Here is a 20,002-nt window from a genome sequence, read left to right on the forward strand (position 1 = left end):
GTCGCAGCAACTTGGGTCGTGTTGTGGATACTCCATGCAATGGCCTGAAATATCTTTTGCATAAGTTACGGATAGTTCGTGGTGGTGATTAGTTTCCATGTGTTTACGTGAAAAGGTGCAATTGATCACATTGGAATTAATAATGCCCACCTTTAGCTTTTGGCATCCAAAGGAATTTCAACTTAACCATATTGTATTTTGGATTGTTCCCTTCTCCTTCTTAGAAAAAACTGGCCCGAGCCTTGTTAAATTGCTCATGCACACAGCAAAGAAACAAGCCCATAGAATTCATAGGAAGGTAAACGGTTTTCGCTGGGCGGAACTGGTGCGCCTCGCGGCAGGTCGCTCGTGCGCTGTTCGATCTCTAAGATCGTGTGTTTCCTTCATATTTTGTCTCATCTGTCCTCATCCTCGCGCACCATGATTTTCTATGGGCCCACGTGCCTTACCAATTTTTTCCACCAGTTCCTGCACGGCGAGTTGTGACGTCGATGGCGCGGCTACGTCCTTTGATACCCTGCTCCCTTATGGCCTGATTGATTACTACGTCCAAGTGCTTGGGAAACCGTTGGTACTCCTTTCTGGCGAATTGGCGATGTCCTTGGCATAAGTTTCAAGGATTCGGGAGTGAGGCTCGCGATGGCCGGGTTGCGAGGTGGAGGGTGGCACAGTTTTGTGACAGGCGAACGGTTGCTGCACTTTGTCAAAGTTTTGATAAATAAGGTTTGTCGCTTGAGAGCGCTAAAACACATTTACAAACTAAGATGGAATTCTGCTGACATCAGCATTTTTGTTATTAACTCATTATGTACTGCGTGCGTGCATACATAATGAAATGTGGTAGAGAGAAATGGAAGCAAGGAACCGCGTGGTGGTGATTTGGTGTGTTTGGTAGATACGTACACTATGTATACATAAAGTTCATTGCGTATCACACTCTAGTAGAGCTAATAAAGAAAGGATAAGAGTTCATTGCATGTCACACTCTATGTAGAATTTTGTAAATACATCAATTTGTATCGCCAAGTAAATCACGGGTCGGAAATGATGAGAGTTAGCCACCAACCGAATAGTGTTGGAGGTGACCGTGGCCTCACACCTAGAGTAGGCAAGTGGACGGACGCACAGCCCCTATCTTGGAATGGTGCAAATTGTCCGCATCCTAAATTCTGTTGCGTACGTGTGAGGTGCCATCCGTTTGGACTTTCTTGGACTGCCGTTTCGTCCAGGATTACGCCAGCTGACCAACTCGGCTCGACCTTCTCTGATAAAGGCATGGCACCGATGCTGCCAACCGCATGCTGGCCGCACGGCTGGGTTTCAGTGAGATAGAACCTTTGGTCACACGCCTTACCAGTCTCTTGTGGCATGGCGGCCCTGCAGCTTGCCGCCCTCCTTGCCCTGCTGCTCGCACTGTGGCGTCTCGTGTGGCGGCCGCGCACCGTGGCGCGGTCGTTCGTGAGGCAGGGGATCCGAGGGCCGCCCTACACGTTCCTGGCCGGGTCCTTGCCGGAGGCGAAGCGGCTGCTGATCGCTGGCCGGAGAGGCGTGCCGCCCCTCGACGCCGGGTGCCACGACATCATGCCCATCCTGCTGCCGCAGTTCCACAGATGGGTTGCCGATTATGGTAAAGTACTAACGGTAAATGGCTTCTTTAGATTAAACTGATAGCTACCTATTCCCAAACTCCTCGAGGAACTGAATCTTCCTTTCGATATAATATGATCCTACAAGCTAGGATTGAGATGATTGGTCGTTGCATATCTAGTTGCAACATTATCCTTAATCATATTTAATTAATTCTCGAATATAGTATTCATAACTTTTTTTTGTTCGTTCAGGCAAAACGTTCCTGTTCTGGATCGGGCCGATCCCCGCCATCTTCTCTATCGACCTGCAGCTGATAAAGCAAGTGCTCACAGACAGGACGGGCCTGTATCAGAAGGACTTCATGATCCCCGTGCTCAAATCCCTCTTCGGCAACGGCGTCATATTGATAAATGGTGACGATTGGAAGCGGCACCGGAAAGTAGTCCTTCCTGCTTTCAACTATGAGAAGATCAAGGTTAGAGCATGGTCAATAGTATAGTCAGGCGATAGCTATTTTTTTGGGAAAAACTTATGATCCATTAATCAGACATCATGGCAAAACAAAGAACACAAAAAGTAACAAAAATTACATTAAATGCACGGAAAAGATGATAATTATTCAATAACATTAAGGGCCTGTTTGGTTCCAATAAGTCACCTGACTTATAAGTCAGGTGACTTAAAACCAGTGACTTATAAGTCATGCCTGTTTGTTTGTCACCTGACTTATAAGTTACCTGAGCACACCTTCCCATCTTGTTTTTTAATGTAAAGGTGGTGGGACCCATGCAAAAGGGGGTGACTTATAAGTTTTAAGTTGGGGTCAAGCAACTTATGACTTATAAGTTGGGGTGACTTATAAGTTAGGTCTGTTTGGCAAAATAAGTCACTTTTTGCACTTTTCGACTTATAAGTTGATGACTTATTTGAAACCAAACAGGGCCTAAGGTTGATCACAAGGTTGGCTATTAGATTAGTCTTAATTATACTTGCATTTATAGATTTCTCCTATAAATGCACGTGAGGTGTGAGCATTATTAGTGTTGTAACTTCTAACACTACACATGGGCTAATGATTTAACCCGTGTGTAGAGCATGTCAGCGGTGACGGCAGAGGTCACAAGGCAGATGATACAGCAATGGGGCGAGCAGATACACCAAAGCAACAGCGACAAGAAAGCAGCTGAGATAGACATGATCCACGCCTTCAACGACCTGACTGCCAAGATCAACGGCCGCGTCGCCTTCGGCACTACCCACCGGGATGTCGAGGAGGTCATCGTCTTGATGCGGGAGATGCAAAAGATCGCCACCGCGGCCATGCTCGATGCTCCAATACTCTGGTAGAGTAATAGTAGTATTTGCTTACAGACCAGTTCTGAATCCAAGCTCATGACATTAACCATGTTAATCTTATGCCGTTCAATTCAGGTATCTGCCGACTCGGCGTAACTTGCACGTTCGACGCCTGAACAAACAGCTGAGAAGCAAGATCATGTCGATCATGCAGGCACGGCTGGCCGCAGATGGAGCCAAATATGGTCGAGGAGACACCGGCGGCTGCGGGGACGACCTGCTCGGGCTGTTGTTAGAGGCGTGGACACCGCACCGGCAAGTGAGGGGCGGCGATACGCTGACAACTGACGAGGTGATTGATGAGTGCAAAACCTTCTTCGCCGCAGGGCAGGAAACCACGGCCACCCTCCTCGTCTGGGCCATGTTCCTGCTTGCCGTGCACCCCCAGTGGCAGGACAAGGTCAGGGAAGAGGTCCTCCGGGAGTTCCCCGGCGGGGACAGCGACGATGTGGTACCCAACGCGGATGTTCTCGCCAAACTGAAGCTGGTGCGTACATTTCAACTGTCAATATCATTTTTCCTATATTTTCGTACGAATGTATTCGGTATCATAAATGCTCATATTGTTTCTATAAAGTTGGTCAAAGTTTACAAAATTTAACTGTTGAGATTTTTTGTATGTAATGTAATTTTGCAAAGAGGGAATAACTAATGTGTTGTGAGCATGCACTGTGACTTTAAACTTATGCAGCTACACATGGCATTGCTCGAGACATCGCGTCTCTACCCTCCAGTTGTGTACATACAGCGGAAAGCTGCCTCCGACACCGTCCTCGGAGGCATCAAAGTACCCCAGGGAACAATCATATCAATCCCCATTGGCATGCTACACCGAGACAAGGAAGTTTGGGGCCCCGACGCCAACGAGTTCAACCCCATGAGGTTCGAGCAGGGCGTCACAAAGGCTGCCAAAGACTCCAAGGCGCTCTTGACTTTCTCTCTAGGCCCGAGAGTGTGTACTGGTCAGAACTTTGGCATCGTGCAAGTGCAGGTTGTCATGGCAATGATCCTCAGCAAGTTCTCCATATCCCTCTCCCCGGCATATGTTCACAAGCCAAAGTATCTTCTGTCTTTGACACCCAGGCTTGGGATGCCTCTCATTTTGAGGAATCTACTATAGATGGGTGAGAAAGTTTGCTAATTAAACTCATTGTAACGCATGAGAGTAAATTCATTATAATTTCAGTGTCTTGCTTGTGGTACGGCATTCTACATAATCGATTTGGAGATGCAACCAATTATGCATGCAGAGATCATATCAACTTGGAGTAATAGACGAATCTTCTTGGATACAAATACAAGCAAGATGCTCAAGGTACATGTAGTTGTGATGTTAAGATGGAAGACGATGTCGTTGGTGGTACCGTGGCCGTCCCTGCTTGACCAGCGTAACCTCGAGACTGGATCCATCCAAAATCATTTTGCCAAAATCATCTATGGCATCTTGTGGATGAGCATACACCGTCGACATGGTTACAAAACCGACACCCTGGGAGCACTTGGTATCTTTGTGGTAGAGTACCTCGGCGCTAGTCACTTTGCCGTGCTTGCCGAAAATAAGTTCCAGCCGGGAGCCATTAAACGTGAGAGGCAAATTACGCACCATCACCCTGAAACAAGGCTCGTAATGTTTCGAGATGTGAATAATGCTTGGTAGGCTAGTTACTGGAGCTTCTTCTGCTGCTTGTGCTTCACTTCTAGAGCCTTGCACCTCTTAGTGATTTCCTGACCAAACAAAATCGAAGATAAATTTTTAGCACCTTTTCAGTTAATGGTGCTTATATGTTCATGGGTTAAACTCTTACAGGTACAGCTGTATTAACTTGATATGGATGCGACCACAAAATTAATGAAATATTCTATTATCAAAAACATCAATTTGAACTCTTTTACTAGTGTATATACCTGAATTGGAGCAATAGCGGGTTGCGGGACGAGCCACGTGCACCTCTCGTCATCCCATCCTGGAGGTAGCCGCTCTACGAAATCAGTCTTGGCATTGAGGAAGTTGTACCTGAAAACGCCACAATGTCCAGGCGGGAAGGCCTTACATTGGTCCTTACTGTTGTCAGTGCCCAGCACATGCACGTCTAGCCACAGGCTCCTCGTACGTGAACTTCGAGCTAGCGATCGATTCTCTCTTCGGCGTCGACGGAACTCTCGTGCGTGAACGTAGCGACAAGAAACAGATCGAGACTGGTTTGGTAATAGCTACAGGAGCATGTCGCTCCTGGGCTTTTTATTGCTTTTTTCGTTGTGTTGATTACAGCGTGGGGTTACACAGGAATATAAAGGAGCTAAACAGACCGAGACCTACTCCGTTCCTAGTTGGCAGTACTACTCGGAGACGTATACAGATGTATACGTGGACGTCGGGTTTAATCCTAATATCTTCTGCTGCTTGTGCTTCACTTCTAGAGCCTTGCACCTCTTAGTGATTTCCTGACCAAACAAAATCGAAGATAAATTTTAGCACCTTTTTTCAGTTAATGGTGCTTATATGTTCATGGGTTAAACTCTTACAGGTACAGCTGTATTAACTTGATATGGATGTGACCACAAAATTAATGAAATATTCTATTATCAAAAATATCAATTTGAACTCTTTTACTAGTGTATATACCTGAATTGGAGCAATAGCGGGTTGCGGGACGAGCCACGTGCACCTCTCGTCATCCCATCCTGGAGGTAGCCGCTCTACGAAATCAGTCTTGGCATTGAGGAAGTTGTACCTGAAAACGCCACAATGTCCAGGCGGGAAGGCCTTACATTGGTCCTTACTGTTGTCGTAGACGAAGTAGGCGCAATGCCCAGCCGCGAGGCGTCTATGGCGAAGCTATTGGGCGATCCAAGAAACAACACACAATCCGCCAGGCTACACTTATCTTTTCTCACCCACCGCATCTTCTTCCCTTGCGCCGCCGCGTTCTCCTCCTCTAGCTTATGCACCAACACCCATAGGGCATCAACGTTGCAGGTACCTTCTTTGCAGGAAACACTGTAGGAGGTGCGAACCGATGCCCATAACAGCTCGCCATGGGACTCAAAGACGTAGCAGTCCTTGCACTCGTATTCGCCAGGGACCAACAAGTCACCGGTGGCAGCGGCTTCTGGCGTGATGACCTGCAAGATACTACCGGTTACCATAGTGACCAGGATCCTGCCTCCGTGGTACGCAGCATGGCACTCCAAGTGTTTGACGTCATCAAAAGTCCTGTCGATGAGAGTCCACTTTGAGTCCCCAGGGTGCAGGAGAGCCGCCGTGAACATGGCCCTGATGGAATGATCATAGCTGACGTTGGTGATGCTGCTGCTGTAGAGCAGGATCGTGCCATCGCCGTAGATAATTCCCTGGGGATTTTTCTTGTCCCACTGACTGCGGACGTTGTACGGGAGACGAGGCATGTTATGGGCAGTTTCTCGGGTGAGAAGATCGTAGAGACAATGGCGGGGATGTTCAATGGTGAGGTATCTGATGGCGGTGGCGCTGCACACCCGGTACCTCGGTGGCGTGGACGGCAGCATGGACCGATAGCTGGACTTGGAGAAGATGCATCTGAATCGGAGGGCGGCCGAATCTTTGCCGTCCGCCGCGAGGAGCCAAGGCAGGAACAACGGCGGCCGCACCTCGTCGCGTGAGGCACGCCATGGCTTGCAGACGGCATGGAAGCGGACGAAGTCCGCGACGTCGTCCAGCCATGCGGCGATCTCGCACAGCAAGTCCGGCAGGAGGTCCGCCCACCGCGTCTGGTCCATGGCGGCTGCTGGATGGTGGAGATGGAGTCGATCAATCTAGGGCGTTCGTTGGTTTGCTGCTGGATACATACTATATATGCCTGTCACGAGTTCCTAACTTATTCAAGTATGTTCTCAAATATTGAATGTATGCACGTATATGGAGTTATAGAAACACACGTTATTTCGAGATAAATATTGGACTATATGCAATTTTGAGTTATATATGAACGGACTCTTGTCTATGAGTGATTTTTCTACGAGGAGTCTATCAATAATATTAGGAAAACATTTAGAATCCACTGGACGATAACAGAGAAAGATAAACCGTGCGCATTGATGGACACGTGTCATGCGGACCCATCCACTGCTTTCCCAGCTGCAGCCTTATCCCTTCGCGTCGTCGCTCCTCCACCCTTTATTTCCCATCTTATGTTTGTAGAGAGGCTTCCATGGCGACGCAAAACCAACAAGTCCATGAAAGCGAACCAGAAGGAGCGACGGCACCAACCACCCTACTGCATCCCGTGGCATAATGAAGGATGGTGGAGCCCCGCGCGGCACCGCCACGTGCTGCAACTCCATGGAGGCGACACACACGGATGGGGGAGGCGGTCGCTCGCCGGCATTGCCGGTGATGTGATGCGACGCTCGACGACGACCGTTGGTGCGGCGACGCAGCAACTCATCCATGCACAACTCTGCGGTGCAACCTCGAGGCAACGCTAATAGTGCTACAAGTCACCGGCGTCGGAGCTGCAATGGAGTGCTCGTCGCCGGCAACGATGCATCGCAGCATCTGCCATGGCCGCAGGCGCTGCATCTTAGCTTCTGTCATCGTCACCACGCACTGCGTCGGAGCTTCCGCCATGGCCGCCATGCGGCATCGCAGCACCCGTCGCCGCCTATGGAGCTTCACGGAGAGGGGGGGGGAGGGGGCGCCGGTGTTGCAATGAAGCTCTGTCGATATTGTCCAGTGGTGCAACGGAGCGTCGTCGGCGCGGCGGCGGTGACCGCGGCGAGCACCCGACAGGGGCACTGTAACTCCAGCGATGTTATCTTGAAGCTGGATCGGAGCAACGCCGGTCCGTTGGAAGCATAGCTGGCGCTGCAATGTAGCCTCGCCAAAGTTGCGATGGAGCTTTGCTGGCTGCATTGGAGCTTCGTCGGAGCTGCAATGGAGCTTTGCCGCCGGCTTGGTCCGCCGGGCCCTGCCCGTGCGGCGCTGGCGGCGACGGGCCATTCCTTCCCCGCGCGGGCTGGGTTCGGGCGCCGCTCTGCACCCCTACTTGCCTGGGACGTATTTGACTCTGACCCGATGAATTAGAACTGCATATATGTATGGGCTACGTGGAACCGTGAAACGTATACGTACATTACATGACATACACTTGGAGTAATACAGTATTTCCGCGTTACCCTCCTCTGGCGACACGGGGGGGGGGGGGGGGCGTCCTGGCGACACCCACCGCCCTCCCCTTCTCATCCCTCGTCGCGCCGCCGCCTGAGGCGCCGCCGGCGAAGCCCAGGCGGGCTCCAGTGACGGCGGCGGCGGGGCGTTTCTCCTAGGTCTCTTCTTCCCTCTCGTCTTGGGAGCATCTAGCAGCTGGAGGAGGGCCGCTTGAGTTTCGATCTGGACTTGCGGGCGCGGCGACTTAGGGGTGCGGGGCTCCGTGGTGAGCGCTGGCCGGGGGCTGGCGGCGTTTGGATGCTCCGGCGCGTGGCCCGATGTTGCGGTGGAGGTTGATTCCTCTTCCCAGATCTGGCCTGGTCGCGGCCGGCGGCGTCCCGGTCCGATGCGCATCGCGTGCGGCGATGTGTCAGCGGCTGTGCTCGTGACGGGCGATGCGGCGGTCGCGGTGGTGGACAATCCGTGCACAAGACGCTTGATGGAGGCCATTGGAACAGATCTGGGTGAAGACCTGCTCGCGGCTGCTGCCGAGGCCGGCGATGGCGGCACTATTCGGTGTCATTCCCTTGTTGAAGGCATTGAAGGAAATATGCCCCAGAGGCAATGATAAAGTGATTGTTTATTTTCTTATTTCACAATAAATGTTTATTATTCATGCTAGAATTGTATTAACCGGAAACATAATACATGTGTGAATACATAGACAAACAGAGTGTCACTAGTATGCCTCTACTTGACTAGCTCGTTGAATCAAAAAAGGTTAAGTTTCCTAGCCATAGACATGAGTTGTCATTTGATTAACGGGATCATATCATTAGGAGAATGATGTGATTGACTTGACCCATTCCGTTAGCTTAGCACTTGATCGTTTAGTATGTTGTTATTACTTTCTTCACGACTTATACATGTTCCTATAACTATTAGATTATGCAACTCCCGTTTACCGGAGGAACACTTCGTGTGCTACCAAACGTCACAACATAACTGGGTGATTATAAAGGTGCTCTCTACAGGTGTCTCCGAAGGTACTTGTTGAGTTGGCGTATTTCGAGATTAGGATTTGTCACTCCGATTGTCGAAGAGGTATCTCTGGGCCCTCTCGGCAATGCACATCACTATAAGTGTCGGTGTCAAAACCGGCGGATCTCGGGTAGGGGGTCCCGAACTGTGCGTCTAGGCCGGATGGTAACAGGAGGCAGGGGACACGAAGTTTTACCCAGGTTCGGGCCCTCTCGATGGAGGTAAAACCCTACGTCCTGCTTGATTATTGATGATATAGGTAGTACAAGAGTAGATCTACCACGAGATCAGAGAGGCTAAACCCTAGATGCTAGCCTATGGTATGATTGTTGATGTGTATGTTGTCCTACGGACTAAAACCCTCCAGTTTATATAGACACCGGATAGGGTTAGGGTTACATAGAGTCGGTTACAATGGTAGGAGATCTGAATATCCGTATCGTCAAGTTTGCCTTCCACGCCAAGGAAAGTCCCTTCCGGACACGGGACGAAGTCTTCAATCTTGTATCTTCATAGTCCTGGAGTCCGGCTGAAGGTATAGTTCGGCTATCCGGACACCCCCTAATCTAGGACTCCCTCAGTAGCCCCCGAACCAGGCTTCAATGATGATGAGTCCGGCGCGCAGATTGTCTTCGGCATTGCAAGGCGGGTTCTCCTCCAAATTCCATGTACCTGTTGAATAAAGTCCGGTTTCTTGTAGATGTTGCGCTCCTTGGCTTCTGCGCCCAATAATGGCCGCTCCCCACGTGTCAAACGAATATGAAAGGTCTGGGTATTTTTACATTCACACCCCCAGCCATGTAAACAAGCTGACCTATTTAAGGAGACGAGGATTTAGATCCAAACCACACCTTCCCCCTTCACAAGTGTTCATCAGAGTGCTTTCGACAAAGATACATTCCACCATGGCCAGCCGTCGCGACTCCTCCTACCGCCCTTCTAGCCCTAAGCCTGGATATTGGGAAAGATGCTCCATCCCTCATAGCGAGTTAGTGACGCTCCAGACAAAGGGATTTCTTCCCCAGGCCTATATGGTCCCGGTTCGAGCCGGTCTTGCCGTTTACAACGGCGGAGAGCAAGCGGAGAGTGCCCCTAATCCCTCCAAAGGAGAGCGGGTGTGCCTTGTCCCTTATTTAATAAGGGGCCTCGGATTCCCAATCCATCCATTTCTCCTGGGGTTGCTGGAGTTCTACGACCTCCAGCTACATCACCTCATGCCTGCCTCAGTACTGCATATTGCGGGCTTTGTAGCCCTCTGCGAGCTGTTCTTGGGTGTTGAAACTCATTTCGGACTGTGGAGGGAGCTATTTTGCCTCGTGCCCCGTTCCAAGAAGGGGTCTATGTATCAAGTGGGCGGAGCCGAAGTATGGCGCATCGCCGGGACCGGCTATCTGTCCGGAACCCCAAAGAAGGCGTCCGAAGACTGGCCCTCGGAATGGTTTTACATAGAAGACGTCCCGCTACCGGATCCTGTCCGGATCGGCCTCCCTGAATTCAACAATGCTCCCTTAAAGAAGCGCCTAAGCTGGCGCCCACGGAGCCCTCAGAGGGAAAGTGACAGGGACGTTGTTTACCTGATGGGCCGGATAAGATTGTTAGCTCATTCCGGACTAACCATGATCGGGGTCATGGCCGCATGCATCATGCGAGGGGTGCAGCCGCTACAGTATAGAGGCCACCCCATGTGGGACTTCAACGGGGAGAACGACACCACCCGCTACGGCCGTAAGGGGCCGGATTCGGCTGCGGCTCTAGTAAAGACCCTGTCCACTTTGTACAAGGGAGAAGAGGAGGATTTTCTCCGTGTTGACCCAAAGGGTGGATTTTCCATGTACAATCCTCCAAGCTGGGTGAGTGATCAAACTTTGCCCATCCATTTTATATCCCCATTGTTAAATATTTGATCGTAGTGATTCCGACGCAGGAACTGCGCCAGGCTGTTAAAGAAATGAACAGCCCTCCTCCACAACCCGAGGACCTAGGACGGTCCCTTGACCCGGACTCACAAGAGGATCCAGAGCTTTTGGTGGATCTGATTGATGGAGTGTTCCATCAATTGAGCAAGGACAACGCCCTGGTGGCCATTACGACCGATTATCCAGGGCTAATCCCGGCCTCCCAGAAACAGGAGGCGGAACCTGCGGCGACAAGCCAACGAGTGGCCGCAGGGCCCCGTGGGCAGAAAAGAGGGGCAGTCCGAACTAGGGCATCAGCGCAAAGGTATGGCGCATCCCTTTATCACAGGTGTCGTACCTTCAGGGCATATTAACACTTGAGCACTCTTCAGGACAAAGAGACCTCGCCGAACTATATTCGGAGAGACCGCCAATCGCGCCTCCACCAGCCAGGCTCCAAAGCCTGGCCCGGAAGCGGGGCCGAACACAAGGCGCGCACCGGACGCTCTTCCGACGGAGGATGTGGACAGGTTGTCTGCCACCAACTCTGAGGTGGAGAGTGCCATGAAGCACAGGCGTCGCCGGACAATTCTTCGCGACGCTTGTTTCTCCCAAGAGGCGTTAGATGCCTTTAAGTTGGGAGATGCGTATCTCCGTGCCGCTCAAAATGGTCTAACCAGAGCCATGGAGCAATATGTAAAAGACATATGGGTAAGAAAATTTTGGTAACTATATATACCAGTAGCCCCCGAGACTTGAAACAGTTAAAATAACTGATTTAAGGATCATTTATTATGTAGATTCTTACGGAAAAGAATTCCCTACTGTCCAAGGAGCTGGAAGAGTGCAAAGCCCAACTTGAGGCCGCACTGGCCGCGGCAGGGGAGCCTAAAGAGGCCCCCTCAGGTAATATACACTTCGAAAGATAAGTATTTTGTGAAGCACAGCTTTGGTACGAATTCTGACAAATGAAATTGCAGATGGCGCCGGATTGGATCCGGAAAGGCAACACCTCTTACGCCAGTTAAAAGCTGGTGAGAGGGTGCTGTTAAAGGTGATGGGGGAGAAGAACGATCTCCGAGATGCCAGCACCAAGTTGGGCATCGAGCTGAAAGATGTTCGTGCCCAGCTGTCAGACTCCGTGAAGGAGAATCAGCGGCTTCGGCGCGGCATATTTAGTAAGTGCTTGAACGAACCTTTTGAAAGAAAGTTTGGCGAGGAAGTCGACTAACAGAGCAATGTCTGTAGGTGTGCTGACAGGTCGTCCTGCAGAGGAGATGCCCGGTTCTACGGGTGACCTTCTTCCCGAGCTGTCGCAACTGCTCGATCGAGTTCGGCAGGCGATGCGAGGCGTCGCCCAGGCCCTGTGGCCATCCGTCTCCATGCCCGAAGGCCTTGGAGAGCTTGCGGAGAAGCTAAAAGGAGCACGGCGGCGCTTCCTATTGTGGAAGATATCAGCCTGCCCTCAAGGCGCTAGGGAGGCCTGGGCCATGGTGAAGACGTGGTACGCAAAGGCTGACCCCAACCACATGGCCGAGGTCGGTCCTATAGGGCCCGATGGGAAGGAGATCCCTGTAAGCTTAGTATACGGCCAAGTAGAGTTGGCCGCAAAGTATTCCCAGCAGGACTGTAAATTAGACAGCCTGTTAGATGGTATTGAAGAGGAATACGATCAGTCAAAATGACTATGTAATGTAATTGACATTTATGATGCCTTCTAGCCGGATTGTAGATCGTTTGTCATGGCCGACCTTTTCGCTTCAGCCTCGCGACCTGACGATCCAGAGTGTGTCCGAATTCCCATGCAGTTATATAAGAACCGGGGACTGCATGGAGACCAGGCGTAGGGGTCATTAGTGCGTGAATAGACAAGTGCCCGACTAGTTATGTTATATTACATGGTTAGTAAGAAACATCTTCCAGGGAGAATAGTTCCATTAGGGGTTCCTTTCCCTGGGAGGCATGCCCTAAAGTGCATGTCCATGCTGCGAAAAGAAACGCAGGAAAAACATCTGGGGGCATATAGATAAAAATAAAAAAGATCATCTTCAATTCACCGACCGAATATTCCCTTAAGAACGCTAGCTTTCGGCTTCACCCAGTCTGAGGTACACGTCCGGCTGACCCGGCAGTAACAATCGCAGAGGTGCTCCCTTTACCACCTAGCCGAACAATCGGGAACGTAGGGGTAAGCACACAAGCCAGGCAACCCAGCTTGGCCAAAACTTAAGTCATATTGATGCATATAATGGTGAATAAAAGGTACATGCGGAAGTGTGACACATGTGTTGGGCATGAATCCCGTATGAATAAGCTTCTGTTTAAAGAAGCCCCCAAGTTTAATGATCGCGGATGGCCCGTCACTTTATGAGCCTTTAAGGGCTATAAGAGAGAGAAGGAAGAAGAAGAGAAATGCAAGACAGAAAATATATAAAAAATGGACAGAGGAAGGAGACAAACATAGAGTCCGACGCTTAGGCGTAGAATCTTCGGAGACGGGCTGCATTCCATGGGTTCGGCTCGAGTCGGTTATCTGATGTGTCTCGCAGGCGGTACGCTCCACCAGTCAGGACTTGGTCAATTATGAAGGGACCTTCCCACTTGGGCTTGAGTTTGTCCTTTTTCTTGTCCGGTAGTCGTAGAACTAATTCGCCAACATTGTAATTTTTGGCCCGTACTTCTCTGCTTTGGTATCTTCGAGCCCGCTGTTGATAGAATGCGGAACAGGCTTTTGCCACATCACGCTCCTCCTCTAATGCGTCTAAGCTGTCCTGGAGATCGAGCTCGGCTTCTCTTTATTCGTACATGCGCACTCGAGGTGAGTCATGAATTATGTCGCAGGGCAAAACTGCCTCTGCGCCGTACACCATAAAGAATGGTGTGTATCCGGTGGTGCGATTCGGCGTGGTTCGCAGCCCCCAGAGTACGGAGTCGAGCTCCTCTACCCAGTGCGTGTTAGATTCCTTGAGGGACCGCACTAATCTGGGTTTAATGCCGCTCATGATAAGACCATTTGCATGCTCGACCTGGCCGTTGGTTTGTGGGTGATAGACGGAAGCATAGTCAAGCTTGATACCCATGTTTTTGCACCAGAGTTTTACCTCGCCGGCCGTGAAGTTCGTGTCGTTGTTAGTGATGATGCTGTGGGGAACTCCGTAATGGTGTACAAACCCAGATATAAAGTCTATCACAGGTCCGGATTCGGCCGTCGTAACAGGCTTGGCTTCTATCCATCAGGTGAACTTATCCACCATGACCAGTAAGTATTTGTGCTTGTGGGTTCCGCCTTTAAGGGGTCCAACCATGTCAAGCCCCCAAACTGCAAAGGGCCAAGTAATGGGGATAGTTCGGAGGGCGGTGGGTGGCATATGGCTTTGGTTTGCAAAGAGCTGGCAACCGGTGCATCGTTGGACTAAGTCCTGAGCGTCTGCCCGGGCCATCGGCCAATAAAAGCCTGTACGGAAGGCCTTGCTTACAAGGGACCAAGCTGCAGCGTGATGACCGCCCAGTCCAGCATGAATTTCAGCCAGGAGGTTCCGCCCTCCTCTTCGGAGATGCACCTTTGAAGGACTCTGGTAGTGCTTTTCTTATAAAGCTCTCCCTCGTGGACTTTGTAGGCTTTAGATCGCCGCACTATGCAGTGTACCTCATTTTGTTCCTCGGGGAGTTCCTGCCTGGTGAGGTAGGCGAGGAATGGTTCTGTCCACGGGGCGATGACGGCCATTATTACGTGGGCTGAAGGTGTTATTTCATTGGCAGAGCCTCCGATTGTGTCAGAATTTTCGGTGTCGGGCAGGGTCCGGGGTGTTATTGTTCGGCTCCCCTTCCCATACTACAGATGGCTTGAATAGCCTTTCCAAGAAGATGTTGGGGGGGGGACTATATCGCTTTTTGCGCCGATGCGTGCCAGGACATCTACCGCCTGATTGTTTTCCCGGGCTATATGGTGAAATTCAAGCCCATCGAACCAAGCTGACATTTTTAGGACGGCGTTGCGGTAGGCTGCCATTTTTGGATCCTTGGCATCGAAGTCTCCATTTATTTGGGATATTGCGAGGTTCGAGTCCCCACGCACCTCTAGGCGTTGAATACCCATGGATACTGCCATCGAGAGACCATGTAAAAGGGCCTCATATTCGGCTGCGTTGTTGGAGTCCGTGTACATAATCTGGAGTACGTATTGAACTGTGTCTCCTGTGGGGGACGTCAAAACGACGCGAGCCCCCAGTCTGGCCAACATCTTGGAGCCGTCGAAGTGCATGATCCAATTTGAATATGTGCCGTACTCTTTAGGGAGTTCGGCCTCCGCCCATTCTGCGACGAAGTCGGCCAAGACTTGCGACTTGATGGCTCGCCGTGGCTTATAAGCTTTGTCAAACGGGAGGAGCTCAATGGCCCATTTTGCAATCCGGCCCATTGCGTCACAGTTGTTTATAATATCGTTAAGTGGTACTTCCAAGGCTACTGTTATTGAACAGTCTTGAAAGTAGTGTCGTAGCTTTCGGGATGCCATGAATACCGCGTACGCGATCTTTTGATAGTGCGGGTACCGTGATTTGCAAGGGGTGAGGACAGTGGACACATAATAGACCGGCTTTTGAAGGGGGAATCTGTGTCCGTCCGCTTCTCGTTCGACGACGAGCACTGCGCTTACAACCTGATGTGTTGCTGCAATGTATAATAGCATTGGTTCGCCAATATTTGGCGCGGCCAGGACTGGGTTTGTTGTGAGTATGGCTTTTATCTCCTCGAGTCCGGCCGTGGCTGCATCCGTCCATTCGAAGTGTTTGTTGCGCCGAAGGAGGCGGTAAAGGGGTAGGGCCTTTTCTCCCAAGTGGGAGATAAAGCGGCTTAGAGGTGCCACACATCTAGTTAACTTTTGTGTTTGTTTGAGGTCCTTTGGGATATCCAGTTGCGACAGAGCTCGGATCTTGTCTGGATTTGCTTCGATTCCTCTATCAGATACAATGAAGCCCAACAGCTTTCCGGCTGGAACGCCGAAAACGCATTTTTCCGGGTTGAGCTTGATGTCGTATGTTCGGAGGTTATCAAACGTGAGCCTCAAGTCGTCTACTAGAGATTCGACATGTCTTGTTTTGACGACCACATCATCTACATATGCCTCTACTGTTTTGCCGATCTGGCTTGCCAGACATGTCTGAATCATGCGCTGATATGTTGCGCCGGCGTTTTTGAGCCTGAAGGACATTGTGTTGAAGCAGAATGGGCCGTATGGTTTGATAAATGCCGTTGCGGATTGGTCTGATTCTGCCATCTTGATTTGATGGTAGCCGGAATATGCGTCGAGGAAACACAACGAATTGTGTCCTGCGGTAACGTCAATAATTTGATCGATGCGGGGGAGGGGGAAGGGATCCTTTGGGCAAGCCTTGGTAAGGTCTTTAAAATCAACGCACAGGCGCCAGGATTTGTCCTTCTTTGGTACCATCACCAGGTTTGCTAGCCAATCCGGATGTTTTATGTCTTTGATGAATCCGGCCTCCAATAGCTTTGCTAGCTCCTCTCCCATAGCCTGTCTCTTAGGTTCGGAAAAACGGCGAAGAGCCTGTTTGATAGGTTTGAATCTTGTTTGGATATTTAAGTTGTGCTCGGCCAGCCTGCGTGGGGTTCCTGGCATGTCTGAAGGGTGCCAGGCGAAAATGTCCCAGTTTTCTCGTAGGAACTCTCGTAGTGCGGCTTCTACATCAGGGTTTAACTGTGCCCCAATGGAAGCTGTTTTATTTGGGTCCGTTGGATGGACTTGGAATTTGACTATTTCGTCCGCCAGTTTAAAGGAGGTGGACTTTGATCTTTTGTCGAGTACCACATCGTCCCTATTCACCGTAGAGCGCAGCGCAGTCAGTTCCTCAGCCGCTAGGGCTTCGGATAGTGCCTCGAGGGCCAGTGCGGCTGTCTTATTTTCGGCGCGGAGTGCTATGTCCGGATCACTAGCGAGAGTGATGATCCCGTTAGGCCCAGGCATTTTGAGCTTCATGTACCCGTAATGGGGTATTGCTTGGAAGATTGTAAATGCTTCCCGCCCTAGCAGAGCGTGATAACCGCTGCTGAACGGAGCCACATGGAACGTGATCTCTTCGGACCTGTAATTATCCGGCGTGCTGAACACCACATCTAGTGTGATTTTTCCTGTACAGCGCGCTTCCCGACTGGGGATTATCCCTCTAATGGTTGTGCTGCTTCGCTCGATTCGGCTCCAGTCTAGTTCCATTTTTTGAAGAGTTTCCTCGTAAATGAGGTTCAATCCGCTGCCGCCGTCCATGAATACCTTGGTAAGACGAAAGCTGTCCACTATTGGGCTGAGGACCAATGCGGCTGGAGCTCGGGCTGTTCGGAATCTAGGTTCATCACTGGCGTTAAAGGTAATAGCCGTGTCACTCCATGGGTTTATTGTTGCTACTTGATAGACTAGTGAGTTAGTTGCGGGATGATGCATTACGTAACGAGTAAAGAGACTTGCCGGCAACGAGATTGAGCTAGGTATTGAGATACAGATGATCGAATCTCGGGCAAGTAACATACCGATGACAAAGGGAACAACGTATGTTGTTATGCGGTTTGACCAATAAAGATCTTCGTAGAATATGTGGGAGCCAATATGATCATCCAGGTTCCGCTATTGGTTATTGACCGAAGACGTGTCTCGGTCAAGTCTGCATAGTTCTCGAACCCGTAGGGTCTGCACGCTTAAAGTTCGGTGATGATCGGTATTATGAGTTTTGTGTTTTGATGTACCGAAGGTAGTTCGGAGTCCCGGATGTGATCACGGACATGACGAGGAGTCTTGAAATGGTCAAGACGTAAAGATCGATGTATTGGACGACTATGTTCGGACACCGGAAAGGTTCCGGAAGGTTTCGGACATATATCGGAGTACCGGAACCCCCCCCCCCCCCGGAGCATAATGGGCCTACATGGGCCTTAGTGGAAATAGAGGGCAGCAAGGGGAGTATGGGGCGCGCCCCCCAAGGCCAAAACCGAATTGGTTTAGGGCAAGGGGGCGGCCCCCTCTTTCCTTCTCCTCCTCTCCCTTTCCTTCCCCTCTCCTACTAGGACTAGGAAAGAGGGGGCAAACCTACTTGGAGTATGATTGGCCCCCCTTGGGCGCGCCTCTCCCCTTGGCCGGCCCTCTCCTCCTCCTCTCCTTTATATACAGGGGTAGGGGGCACCCCATAGACACACAATTGATCATTGATCCCTTAGCTAAAGGAAATATGCCCTAAAGGCAATAATAAAGTTATTATTTATTTCCTTATATCATGATAAAAGTTTATTATTCATGCTAGAATTGTATTAACCGGAAACATAATACATGTGTGAATACATAGACAAACAGAGTGTCACTAGTATGCCTCTACTTGACTAGCTCGTTAATCAAAGATGGTTATGTTTCCTAACCATGGACAAAGAGTTGTCATTTGATTAACGGGATCACATCATTAGTTGAATGATCTGATTGACATGACCCATTTCATTAGCTTAGCACCCGATCGTTTAGTATGTTGCTATTACTTTCTTCATGACTTATACATGTTCCTATGACTATGAGATTATGCAACTCCCGTGTTCCGGAGTAACACTTTGTGTGCTACCAAACGTCACAACGTAACTGGGTGATTATAAAGGTGCTCTACAGGTGTCTCCAAAGGTACATGTTGGGTTGGCGTATTTCGAGATTAGGATTTGTCACTCCGATCATCGGAGAGGTATCTCTGGGCCCTCTCGGTAATGCACATCACTCAAGCCTTGCAAGCATTGCAACTAATGAGTTAGTTGCGGGATGATGTATTACGGAACGAGTAAAGAGACTTGCCGGTAACGAGATTGAACTAGGTATTGGATACCGACGATCGAATCTCGGGCATGTAACATACCGATGACAAAGGGAACAACGTATGTTGTTATGCGGTCTGACCGCTAAAGATCTTCGTAGAATATGTAGGAGCCAATATGAGCATCCAGGTTCCGCTATTGGTTATTGACCGGAGACGAGTCTCGGTCATGTCTACATTGTTCTCGAACCCGTAGGGTCCGCACGCTTAAGGTTTCAATGACAGTTATATTATGAGTTTATGAGTTTTGATGTACCGAAAGAGTTAGGAGTCCCAGATGTGATCATGGTCGAGACATAAAGATTGATATATTGGAAGCCTATGTTTGGATATCGGAAGTGTTCCGGGTGAAATCAGGATTTTACCGGAGTACTGGGAGGTTACCGGAACCCCCCGGGAGGTATATGGGCCTTAGTGGGCCTTAGTGGAAGAGAGGAGAGGTGGCCAGAGATGGGCCGTGCGCCTCTCCCCCCCTTGGTCCGAATAGGACAAGGAGAGGGGGCCGGCCCCCCTTCCTCCTCTCTCTCCTCTTTCCCCCCTCCACGAATCCTATTCCAACTAGGAAAGGGGGGGGAGTCCTACTCCTGGATCCTCCTGGCGCGCCTCCTCTTGGCCGGCCGGCCCCCCCTTTGAGCCTTTATATACGGAGGCAGGGCCACCCCCTAGAGACACAAGTTGATCCACGTGATCATATTCTTAGCCGTGTGGGGTGCCCCCTTCCACCATAGTCCTCGATAATATTGTAGCAGTGCTTAGGCAAAGCCCTGCAACATTAGTACATCAAGATCGTCACCACGCCGTCGTGCTGACAGAACTCTTCCCTGATACTTTGCTGGATCGGAGTCCGGGGATCGTCATCGAGCTGAACGTGTGCTAGAACTCGGAGGTGCCGTAGTTTCGGTGCTTGATCGGTCGGGCCGTGAAGACGTATGACTACATCAACCGCGTTGTCATAACGCTTCCGCTATCTGTCTACGAGGGTACGTAGACAACACTCTCCCCTCTCGTTGCTATGCATCACCATGATCTTGCGTGTGCGTAGGAATTTTTTTGAAATTACTACGTTCCCCAACAGTGGCATCCGAGCCTAGGTTTTATGTGTTGATGTTATATGCACGAGTAGAACACAAGCGAGTTGTGGGCGA

General features: G+C 50.4%; 2 protein-coding genes across 2 annotated transcripts; one reads left to right on the forward strand and one right to left on the reverse strand.

The window, feature by feature from the left end:
- Positions 1-1,246: 1,246 nt before the first annotated feature.
- Positions 1,247-4,136, forward strand: LOC125515788 (cytochrome P450 709B2-like). The gene is made up of 5 exons (XM_048681288.1): positions 1,247-1,627; positions 1,842-2,065; positions 2,683-2,933; positions 3,022-3,433; positions 3,638-4,136. Exons 1-5 carry the CDS (start codon positions 1,369-1,371, stop codon positions 4,064-4,066), a joined length of 1,575 nt encoding a protein of 524 aa, XP_048537245.1. The 5' UTR covers positions 1,247-1,368; the 3' UTR covers positions 4,067-4,136.
- Positions 4,137-5,197: 1,061 nt separating this feature from the next.
- Positions 5,198-6,728, reverse strand: LOC125516291. Its single transcript, XM_048681774.1, has 2 exons — positions 5,570-6,728; positions 5,198-5,388 (listed from the first exon to the last, which is right to left on the reverse strand). Exon 1 carries the CDS (start codon positions 6,700-6,702, stop codon positions 5,644-5,646), a length of 1,059 nt encoding a protein of 352 aa, XP_048537731.1. The 5' UTR covers positions 6,703-6,728; the 3' UTR covers positions 5,198-5,388; positions 5,570-5,643.
- Positions 6,729-20,002: the final 13,274 nt, after the last annotated feature.

The sequence above is a fragment of the Triticum urartu genome, chromosome 6 (genome assembly GCF_003073215.2).
Source record: "Triticum urartu cultivar G1812 chromosome 6, Tu2.1, whole genome shotgun sequence".
NCBI classification, from domain to species: domain Eukaryota; kingdom Viridiplantae; phylum Streptophyta; class Magnoliopsida; order Poales; family Poaceae; genus Triticum; species Triticum urartu.